The sequence below is a fragment of the Labrus mixtus genome, chromosome 1 (assembly GCF_963584025.1).
Source record: "Labrus mixtus chromosome 1, fLabMix1.1, whole genome shotgun sequence".
Lineage (NCBI taxonomy): Eukaryota > Metazoa > Chordata > Actinopteri > Labriformes > Labridae > Labrus > Labrus mixtus.
The window spans coordinates 9125636-9137998 of record NC_083612.1 but is presented as its reverse complement, the minus strand read 5'-3'; the positions used below and the strand labels follow the sequence as shown (position 1 = coordinate 9137998).

General features: G+C 41.9%; 1 protein-coding gene across 4 annotated transcripts in view; it reads right to left on the bottom strand.

Annotated features, from left to right (window-relative positions):
• Positions 1-3374: 3374 nt before the first annotated feature.
• Positions 3375-12363, bottom strand: part of samd4a (sterile alpha motif domain containing 4A) — a 51792-nt gene continuing 42803 nt past the window's right edge. For all 4 annotated transcript variants that reach the window (XM_061056574.1, XM_061056613.1, XM_061056700.1 and 1 more), the window contains 2 exons: positions 11706-11789; positions 3375-8914 (listed from right to left, as the gene is read on the bottom strand). In XM_061056574.1, the coding sequence (XP_060912557.1) occupies positions 8886-8914; positions 11706-11789 (113 nt within the window). In that variant the 3' untranslated portion in view covers positions 3375-8885. The remainder of the gene's footprint in view (positions 8915-11705; positions 11790-12363) is intronic.

The following is a 12363-nucleotide window of genomic DNA, read 5'->3' as shown; positions in this document are numbered from 1 at the left end:
GTCGTCTCATGTCTCATTCAGCGGTAAGTAAACTCACAGTATAGACTCCGACATCGGTGATGAGTTTTGAGTGTGGGCAAACGCAAGGGTTTGAGAACGAGCTAGGTGGGTGAATCGAAACTTGCTTTGAGTAGATATTGATAGTGGGTCGTTGTCAGGCTTTGTTTGGACTGAGCACTTACGTTTCATTCTCTGAGCATCAACAGGAGAGGCAGTTGACTCGTCTCACACCCTCTGTTGATTGCAAGCTGAAAATCTGGGGCGGGATTTTCACGAAAATCCAAGTTTAAAAGAGTCTGAATCTGAAACTGCCAGTAGAACAAGCTCTGATCTGAAAACTAGGAAGCTGACGCTTCAGCGTGGCCACAGAGCCCGGGCATCCACGACGACTGCTTTGCCTATTTCCTCTGGTCATCTGCTAAACGCAACATGTGCTACAAAGAAATCTCTGTGATTCATGGGAACAGGAAAACACACATCTGTCATAGACAACGAAATCTTAACAACTTGTCTCTGCTTAAGAAAGCCTCTTCTACCCACCCTTCATTTACTTTTGGCCTCTGGAACTGTCAATCTGCTGTGAATAAAACTGAATTCATCCAAGCACTTGCAAAAATGTCAGACATTCAAAGCTAAAGACCCAGCTCTTTCATGAATACCTACTAACTTAATGATGATGGTCTCCATATTATTGATGATGATGATGGTTGTGACGATGGTTTTTGTTTGATAACGACGACTTATAAGATGGTTTCTATACCGAGTAGAGCTCTCAAGAACTGCCCTCAATGTTGTGCTTTGCCTCTGGTCACTTCCTGTCAGCACCTGTGTGTCCAATCAGACTCAAAGCTGACCGTTTGCTCTTACTGACATTGTTCCCTTTTTTCTAGATCCTTGCTTGTGTTGTTCTTACTCTCTGATGTACATCGCTTTGGATAAAAGCGTCTGCTAAGTGAATTGTAGAATTGTAGTATGTTATATCAAACTGAAGTAAAACATCAAGATTTATTACTTTATTTTCATGTTGTATAAATACTGTGAATTTGCAAAGTAACTTCAGCTGTCAGGTGAAGGTAGAAGAGAAGAAAGTAAAACTTTCCTCTAAAATGCAGTTTTATTAAAGTATCAGAAAAAAGACAAACTTGAGTAAACACCTGAGTTTATTCACCTGCTGTAAGTAACTTATTCAACCAGGTGGAATTACAGGAACATGGAGAAAGCTAAGATGTATTTAGTGTCTTTGTATGAATGCGGGATCTTTAAAAATGAGTATACGTTGCTACACGGTGATGATGTTTCCTCAAACAGAAGGTGATGACGTTACCTTTTTACCCTCCAGCTGAAGGTCGATCCCTGACGTCCACAGCTGTGTGTCAGAGGCCCATCACTCTCCTCCCTCTACAGCTCTCTGAAATGTAGAAAACTCATGAACAAAAAGTGAAGGCGCACTAAAACCTGGTTCCAAAACTCTGGCCCTGAGCCCAGGACATGGAGCCGATCATGGGCTGGAGTTCTGATAGAGGCATGACTCAGCAGTTCTGATAAGAGTTTTGTAACTTCACATCCATGCATGTCATTTAAACATCAACCCCACAGCGTCCAGGGGAACAGACTGTACATTCAACTCAGCAAACTCAAACAAAACCTTGAAAATGTGTTTGTGTCTGCAGTGTGTCCCTGCCATTTGCCAGGAAACCTCAACGTTTCTGATAAACATTTGTACTAATGTTACCTGAGCAGCTGACGACATTAGCGGGGCGGTGGTCTCTCTGGGATTCGATCCCCGGCTCCTGCAGCTACATGCCCGATGTGTCCTTGAGGAAGACACTGAACCCCAGGTTGCTCCCACTGCTTTGTCGGCAGCATGTGAATGCGTATGAATGGATTAGTTAATACTGCTGGACACTTTACAGAAACCCCCATCAGTGTGCGAATGTGTAGATGTGACCATCGGTGTAAAAAGCCCTATGAGTAGTCAAAAGACTAGAAAATCCATTTGAACCATTAGATGATGTGATGAACTTAAACGCATCCCTCCATGCAGTGTTACCTTCACTGCAGTTTGAGCCAGGAAAATATTACAAATGATCCGTTTAAGAAGGCAAACATGTCACAGAAATGTAGACAACGTGTCAAAAGACTACATCAGTACATATTGTTCCTCCCAGTGATCCACAGGTTGTTTTCTTTATTGGATTTTGACAAAACCTGTTTTTTTTAAATCAGTTAATTCTGTCTGTTACTTTGAGGCCCTCTAGTGGTCATAACAAGAAAGACACTGTGGCTGAAAATAGTGCATAACCCATAAACTGTATGAAGAGTTATTATTTAGTCTATGGCATAACCCTTAATATACACTTGCTGATTTTACTCTTTGATTATAACTCAGAAAATGACCACAAAGCACATTTCAGAGATTTAAACAGCTGACACAGTTTCTGCTCTCATTAATGTCCAAAAGCTTTAAAACCTGTGAAATGATGTTCAGAGATTTTTCTCTGAGCCAGGGCATGTTTCGTCCCGCCTCAGGGCTCATCAACAGAGTGGCTCCTCCAAAGATAAGAAATAAAAATGTTGGTTTGGCTTTTACAGCTAATAGACATCTGTGTGCACGTTTAATTTGATTAAATATTTTGTCCATATCTACATATTTTTTTGGATGAATTTTACTTCCTGTTTGGTCAAAATTCAGGGCCTCATTTGATGCTCGAGGTACATCAGATGCTGAAGTTGTTTCCCATGATGCAAAATAGTGACCTAAAAACAACACTGTCTACCTATTAGACCTTAAATCATTCTGATCACATCTTTCCATCCCTTCCTGCTGCACCCCAAACGCCCGTTCTTGCTCTTTCAGGGTTCAGTCTCCTGGCTGAGTAATGGTCAACTTTCTGGTAAAGATCCCAACACCTCCCTTCGTTGGTCATGGCTGAGCGTTCTCAGTGTGGTGATCATGGCAGCTGGTGAAAAGACTGACGAGCACCTCAACTAAAAAGGGAGAAAAAAGACAAACAGACCGAGCAAGCAGAGAGATAATAAACTTAAACCTTCGGGATCAAAGTCACTAAAATACTCATTCTTGCATAATGTTGCTTTAAACTGAAATCCATGTTAAACTTGCAGATCTTTGGGGCGCAGATGACCTAGCGGTTAGGTCGCGCCCCATGTACAGCAGAGGCTGTTGTCCTCCAAGCGGGTGTCCCAGGTTCAAGTCCGATCTGCAGGCTCTTTTCCCGATTTCCTACTAAATCTTAAAAAAAAACAAAAAACACGCCGATCTCTAAAAGCTGATCTTCAGTGCCGAGTTAAAATAAAAAATATGTAATAAGATAAAAATAATTGTGAAAAGAAAGAAAGAAAATCCACACTCAAAGGGAGGAGTTACAACTTTTTTTTATGTATAACAGGGGCATGCCAAGTCACAGCATTCTGGTACGTCGCGACAAAATTACAGCAAGACACTTTGAAAAAAAACCAAAAAAAAAAAAAAAACACTTGAATGTATTCAAACACACACTCTTCACTGTCACACGCTCATTCACACCGTTTGATACAGACCACAATAACTCATAACTTCATATCAGCAATAAGAAGTACCTACAGAGTGCACACACATCAGACTGAGTTCACAGCCGCCGGTCATGTTCACACCGCCGTCGCCACGCTTATCAAATCCAGATTTCAGTTTGACTTGAAACGTTTCCTCAACGAGAACACTTTTAAATACAGTCATGACAACAATCGTTTTGACTCTGTAGAAAGGTTGCAAAACTTTGGATCAGTTGTGACTTCTTGTTATCTGAGTCCTCTTTGTAACATCAGATCTGCACTTTCTACCTGATCAGGTCACGGGGGGGGGGGGGATTAAAAGGTGTTTAAAGGTCAAACATTCTCGCACATCGAGGATCACTTGTCCTCTGTGGAAATAATGTAACCTGAATATTTTTTGGCATCAGCTGTGCTCGAAGGGACTGTGATGGATTCATGTTTGGACCTTTTTTCTGCCCAACTAGTTGTGAATAAATCAGGGAAATAACTGACGCTGCCACAGCACGGACTGTACTCTGTTTGATTCAAATCGTCTGTTTGGACAGAGACGGTGCTGTGAAGAGGAATTACCCCATTGGGACAATAGTCTAAAATCTTAAAGTCATGTTTTCTTGAAGTCGTATATGTGACACTGATCGGCCGAGACAATGAGTAAATATCACTATGGGGAATTTAAGAAGTCTCCCTAAATAAAAAAATAGAAATGATCTTTAAATCCTCCTCACAGTGCTCAGCTCGGTGACATGAAACCAAAATCAAAAATATGACCAAACACACGTCAAATGTTTGTGAACTAAGAGCTAAAGAACTCTCCGAGAGACGAGAGAACACTTCAAGCTGCAGCATGAACGCGACCTGACGCAGCAGTCACTAGTTTCATCCTGTAACACGACAGCTTTTTTTTTTTTTTTCAATCCATATAAAACCATTTTGACATCTGGGCTGAAACGTCTCGAGTACAAAAAAAAGGCACTGCCATTTGTTATTCTAAACACGACTCTCCCAGCCTTGTGCATGCAGGTTTAAAATATAAATTACACTTTTTTTCAACGCTCTCTTTTTTCTTTTTGTCTTTTTTGTGTGTTTTTTTATTATTAAACATACAATATTCTTTTGTCAAATATATACGTAAGCCTGCAGTCAATACAGGACATCGGCTCTTTGATAAAATAAAACTAAGTGAAATAACGGAGCACAGTCAAGCGGTAACACTTTGTTACAAAATGCTGCTGAATTTACAAAAACAAACAAACAAACAAAAGTCTTGGCATCCCATAATGACATAAACAGACTAAACTGCAGAGTCTATGACAAAAAGAAAAGATATAAAACAGCATAAATGTGTCAACTTAAAGTACATTACATGTTTTTGGAATATCGAGGCGTTATCTAACTGTTAATACTGCGGTGTGCACGGAGTTAGGAGCGCTCCTGAACGCCCGCACAGCTCATACGCATTCAGAGAAAATCAAAACAAAGCATTTGGTTTGAAGAGGAGAGTAATGATACAGACGTCGGGGGTGAATGTCCCGTCACAGGCGAGTTTTCTGTGTTCACCCGGTGACGCTGCAGGAGAACAAACTGGAGGCCTGCACTGTCCATTCAAACTCTCGACACAAAAACATGAAGCTCGACTCTTGTTATGTTGTCTAGAAAAATCACATGGACTCGGGTTATTGAACACTGTCAGTGAGTATTTGTACAAAATGCGGCACGGACACGACTCCAGAAGACGTTTAGAGCTCAAACATGGCACCATGATATGAAAGTTTTAAAAAAATAATTAAAAAAAATACTGCAAAAATAAAAACTACAGTTCCAATAATCCCTTTGATTTCATATCTGACTGCAGGTTTCATCAGTTTCACCGCTGATATCAAACATGTTTCAGGGATGTGTCTGCAGATATGATTTCATTTTACTCATATAAACAAATCCCATGAAAACAACAAACAATGATGAATTCGGTATTTTCATGGGATTTGTTGACAGTCATAAAAACATTCAACACTACCGACGTCACCCTTTAAAAATAACAAACCTATGATATCAGCCTCTCCCACTCAGGGCTGCAGACAAAGCTGGTAACACAACAAAAGCACCAAGTTTAGACTCGAGATCACAATGGACCAGTCTACTTCCTGGCCTGCCAAAGACTGAAACAACATCGCTCTGCTGACCTGTTTGCAGACCGCTCCTCTGAAAAGAACGGGAACTGACTCGACTGATGAAGCCGTGAAGGATCGGCTGCCGCTCTCAGCTCCGCTCCGACCGCAAAGCTTCATATGAAAAATCTCAACATGACACTGATAGAAACAAAGGTTATAGATCAACAACAGCAAAAAAATAAAGTCGACAATAACTATGTTAATAATTGAGATGTACGTATGGTCACCAGCCATAACATGTTAATACATATGGTACTTTAAATAATAATACACCTAAATGAGTTAAAGTATCGCCTCTGAAAAAAAAAAACAACAAATAAATAATTGTATCAAATTTAAGTACTGATTCATGGCAGTGACACTGAAACAGTCTCCTTGTGACAAGGAGATGCTGAAGCTGCTTCAGCAAACAGCTTCAACGTGAACATCTTCATCCTGGTTCAGGATCTATACGCTCTGATGTTACACTCTCGCTTTGGAGGAGGAGTCTTCAACTTGTTTACAAAACGTACAGATGACGCCTGATTGGCTCTCAGAGTTTGAGAGCAAAAAAACCCCCAACACAGCTCGACACACCACCTCTGTGTTTGTGTGTGTGAGTGTGTGTGTGTGTGTATGAGTGTGCACACATCCTGAGCGCAGTTTGAAGCCTCAGTCACTGCATCTTAAGCTGCATTTCACCGATGAAGACAGACGGCTGTTTGAGACAAAGGAACCATAACAGTATTTCTGCATGTTTTCACCCATTCACTAAAGTTACACACTGACAGCATCACTGCTGCCTGACCTTTAGGTGTATGTGAGCGTTTTAGAGCCTTACAGTTTGTGTGATATAACTGGTAGTAAAACCTTGATTTTAGTATGAATCAGAGGTTTCACAGGCCTGTTCGTTTCATTCATCTTCATTAGGAGATGTGAACACTGAGAAGTCTGGACTTTCATTAGCATGAGAGAAAAGCTTTCTTTCCACTGCAGGGAGTCTATATGACTATGTGAGTTATCCTGAATCGGAAATTAAAAACTTAAAACATAGTAAAAAGAAAAAGTCAGTTATTATGATGTGTGTTTTCTGTTTGTAGTAAAGGGGGTAAAACATGTAGAAACACATATGTTGCTCCTTTAACTCCATGTGATGATTAAAGAGAGTTTTTCTAACTCTGGTATCCACCGTCAGACAAACAGAAGAGATCAATGTGAAAGGCTTCAGCAGCTTTTTTTTTCTCTGCTGCAGGAGTCAACGTTCCCACCTGTTGGTGCTCTCTACATCTGCAGCTCTACAGTCGACCTGTATACGTTTCATCTCCCTCCAAAGCACTCGACTGTAGCTTCGAGCCGTGAACATTTGGATGACTTTAGTGTTTCATAATAATATCAAGTGCAGAATACAAAGAAAGTACTACTGAATTGCAACAAACTATAATAAAGAAACTAAACAATAATAATCAGTAACCCTCACTGATGAGCAGTCACGGTCAGGACTCGAAGCGAACCATTTCCTGACCTGCTTTTTTTCCCAACAGACATAATAAACCGAGGATAAATATTAAGACACAGAATAACCATGAGATTCCAAATTGAAAATGAAAATAAATCCCATGTAGGCCTGCACATACAGGACAGATACAAGTCCATGTAACACTGGCAGCCTGTGTTTGCATGGTATTCTCCTGTCATGACTGCGTTTGACCAGCAGGTGGAGGTAAGCACTAACGACACAATCTCTGGGAAATCTCCCCTTCATGGATTGACAGTGTGTGATTTCTCTAATGCTGTAATCCTCTCAGCAGCACAGTCTGAGTGGAAACTAGATCGCCTTCCTATTCAGACTGCCACTCGTCATTTCACAATCTTCCTTTTCCACAAGAAAAAACTTTTTTTAGTTGTAACATGCAGTTTCAGCACATCACCCTGCTGTAGAAAAATAACTCAACCCAACATCTGAACATGCAGACAAATCCCACTGATGATACAGCTATGTGTATCTCATATAAAAACCTACACTGTGCCTACAAAGGCTCTGAATACAAAGAGTTCATACAGTACATGCTATGGAGAAACAATATGTAACTGACCGGTGCCAAATTCCCTTCCTCCTACACTTACTCACATGAACAGACTTACAATATGATTGGGTCATGACATCATCTTCCTCTGTCCTCTTCAGCCCATCAGAGGTCCTGCCTCTGAAGTCTTTCTCCTTTAAACATCCGCTTCCCTCTCCTTTATCACTTCAACTCTTTTCTTTCTTCAGCTACTTCCTGTGTCTTTCTCCTACATCAGCTCCTTCCTCTTATTATCCCTCCTCAAACTTCTGCTCTCCCTCCTTCTCGCTCACTCTGCTCCCTCTCTTTCTGGTGGTCAATGTTGGAGCAGACGCGTCTTTGTCGTCATCTGCTGCTGAAATAAAGAATAAGCACGTTGGTTGTAAACTAGCTTGATGACTACTCATGGGGGCGTAAAGCTGGTTTAAAAGCCGAGGCCTTACAGAATATTTAACACTTCATACCTGAAATTCATCCATGTTTCTGTACCCTTTGAAAGTAGCATCATTATGTAAACAATAAATACAAACAATACAAATAAATGATTTTTTTTCCCCACCCGATACTGAGCCAGAGGCCTTCCTTTGTGCTCTGTCACTCAGTCCTCACTGAAAGGAAACCTCAAACCTCACACTGTGTCAGTATAACTCTGCTTTGCTGTCTTGTTCAGGGTCTGAGGTACTGTAATCGATGTGCGGGGACCAGAAGGTGTTAGAGAGGGAAAGGGCCTCAGCCCCACTGGGCCTTGATTAGCGAACCAGCCTCTCCTTTCTGATCGGACTGCAGTGCTGCTTTTGGCCTCCCCGGGAGGGTGGCGCTGTTCACACACTGTCCAGGCCGTGTTTGAAGCTTGTCTCTCCCCCCACACAGACGCAGGTGACGGTGAGCATGCTGACAGAGCAGGAAGTGTGTTTGTACACCACGATGGACGGTCCCGATGTTGTAGCTTTTGTTAGCCGTGAGATGGTTGGCTCCTTTGTGTTGATTCCGGCCCCGATCCTTTGGTTGAGCTCTGCCATTGGCTACAGGGAGAGGGGGCAGAAGGAGCTGGTGACCTCGAGGTGACTTGTCATGAGAGAGCCTCGTGAACTGGCGCTGTCCTACTGCTCTCACTCAGGTCCTCGTTTCATATTGTCGATGTGCGGTCTGCACCGTCTACACAGGAACAGCAGAGAAAAGAAAAGTGGAAGAGTTAGGTGAAATAAAGCTTCATTAAGAGCTCTTAAATGAGCTATTTTAATATATTCTTAAACTGTTTTGATTCTTCTTAGTTAATTAAATGAAATTCTTCCCTAAACATGTTTGACGACAAAGTGTTTAAGAACGTAACAAATACACTTTTATCTGATTTGAAGAGTAGTAGTGATCGAAGTGTGCCATGAACTGTTTGTAAAGAGGGCCTGAAGCTCGTCTGATTTGATGAACAGTCAGGGGCCGGAGCCCACACTGTCATGACGAGAGAACAACACATCTGTCAAAATAGTGATGGAGGCGTTCAGAGGGAAACAACAGTCTGACAGCTGTTGCCTCTGGTGTGGCTGCAGAGGGAAATGTTATCAGGCTACGCACTGGTGGACATTTTTATTCCACAAACATAAAGCCTTCATCGTGAAACTGAAAGGGCAGATTAATGTCAGTGTTAGCTGACTATCAAACAAGAATCAAGTATTAACCGACTGACTTAAACTGTAAGTTAGAAGAAGAAGAGATACTTTATTAATCCCGCGAGGGGAATTTCAACTTGACACTCTGTTGTTGAGACACACAGTCTCCACATAGGCTAAAATATACACAAATGCACAAACAGGATCCTATGGACATGCATTAATGGAGATGTCAGAGTGGGCTGGTGGGGGGGTTGGTGCCTTTCTCAAGGGGCACCTCTGCAGTGCTCAGGATGTGAACTAACCCCTCTCCAACTACTAGATCAATTTCCAGATTTGGTCTGCACCGGGACATGAACTGGGGACCCTCCGGTTCCCAACCCAAGTCCCTACAGACTTTGCTAATATGCAGGTATATGTTAAGTGAGGCTAAGTATATTTTAGACTGATCTAGCGTAACATTGTTAGACCTTACTAGACATTAGACTGTGTTTTAGCGCTTGACAAATGTTGTCTAAAAATGTTACTATTAAGCGCTGTATTTCTGTGAACTGATTACACTCAACCTGGGATGTGCATTTCCCAGGATGCAGCTGTGGTTGCAGAAGGATGTGTGCTCAAACCAAATCTTTTCTGATTCCAGTTTATATTTCAGTGGTCTGCAGTCTGCACATTTTCATTAGTCAGTAAAACACTAAATCTCAAGAGCGTAAATACTTACATTAGGACAAAATATACCATCAATACAAGGCAATCCTCCAAGTTCATTTGGATACATTCTTAATACTGAGCATCAACAATCCTTTCTCTAGCTCACGCACATCAAACATTGTGTTTTGGGTCATTTCATGTAGCTGGTTTGATTCAGTAACCAAGTTTTGTTCCTAAACCTCAACACAGACAGCTGAATGTTTGAGGGCAAAATTCAAGTGGAAGGCAAAACTCCGATGAGGAGGGAGTTTCTCCACATTTACTCACTCCTTCCTTCTGCTCTCCACCTAACACACAACCAACTCCTCACACATGCAAACATACACACACACACACACACACACACACACACACACACACACACACACACACACACACACACACACACACACACACACACACACACACACACACACACACACACACACACACACACACACACACACACACACACACACACACACACACACACACACACACACACACACACACACACACACACACACACACACACACACACAAAGCAGCACTTGTCCACCGTTCTGTTCTGAGCACTGAGGCCCACTGTCTCCACCTCAGTCGAGTTTTGGGATGGGGGGAGTTGGCACTGACTTTAACCCAGACTAAAATTCACTGTACATGAGAATTTTTTTTGCTTAGGTCAGTGACTGACTGACGAGAAAGGCCACGTCCTCTTCAGTATTATGCTGACAGACTCAAAAGTCTTCTTCTCCTTCTTGTGTGCCCAATGTTTTCTTTGTACATTAGCATTTTCAAGTCTTCATAAATTACTTTGTCTTACACAGTCAATGCAGAAACAGATAAATGTTATGGTCTTGCAAAGGGACTGATCTGTCTTATTGGAGTGAGTTAACTCTATAAAAAAGTTTAGTGACACCCAGAAGACTGAGCTCCCTCAACAGATACATATTTCCTCCTTTTCAAGACCAGGCATTTTTTACATTGGCTGTATTTTCCCTGTTTATTCCTAACTTGTCACAATTGTAGAGTAAAGCACTTCAATCATTGTAGTAAAAATATGCACTTATGCCACAGCTGACTAAGGAGAGGCTAAGCTGTCAGTCATCATTGGGCTCTTTCTGGTGCACAGTAATACTAATACGTTTCTGTCTCAGACAGTCGCTGTGTCTCTTGTGTCCGGGACAGCGTCTGTTATTGTAAACAGAGCTTAAAGAAACACTGATATTTATCAGTCTGAACACAGGCTGAGACAACTGAACAAAACAACATCAGAGTGCCTCGGAACGCTTTGTGGCTCACGGCTCTTCATGGATTGAAAAAAAAAAAAAATGCAACAGTTCTGACAAACGATTTCTCGAGACACCTTGAGATAAAACATACAAACAGAATTAAATCGTGCCTTGGCAGCCAGGCTGAGGCTGAGATAACTCAGTTGGTACAACAGGAAGAGAGACTGCTCCCTGTGGCGGTGTGTCTGAGACTCACTATCATCAGAAACCTGGACAACGTGATAATCGTGTTCAGAGGCATGTGAAGAACCACATTGAAACATCACATCCCCTGTATGATCAAAGACAGGATGAGGCTCCATCTCTGGATGAACTGTAAGTTTCAGTGTAATAATAATATAATAAAGCAGTGGGTGTTACCTCCCAAGGCGTGCTCTGTCATACTCAGACACAGAGACTCAAGGCGGTTGTTGATGTCTGGCTCCGTCACCGGTAACTGAAGATCTGTAAAGATAGAAAAACAGGTTTGAAGCTACATCAGTATCAGTGATCAAATGATATTTATATCAAACAGATGAATTATAAAATCATGATGATGGTCACGGCAGGTTCAGCCAATGAATAAAACTTGAATCACATTATTCTTAAAGCCAATGCTCTTCATGGCAGAAAGTATGCACCACACCAGTTTCTTATTAAGTGTTGAAAAGCTGAGTTAGACAATGACTCTACGCACTCCCTCCTGATCAGCCTTTGATCCTAATTAAACACAAGCATGATAATCCTGACACGCCCCCGCGCCCCCCCCCCACACACATCCCATTTTCAAGAACTCAGCTTCAGAGAAGTTGGCGAAGGACAAAAGAAATGAATTCAGATCAGTTTACTGGAACAATGTGGTCCACTCAACCAGAGTGTGGCCTCAGTGGTCAGATTATAGCTGACTGTTAACTGAGGCACGCGCAACATCAAAACAAAGACTGCACGGCTGACACAGGGGCATGATCGTTTGTCTCTGAGGATCTGTGGGTGCATGTCTGTGTGAAGTGGTACAGGCTGGATTTGGAAGAAATGTTTA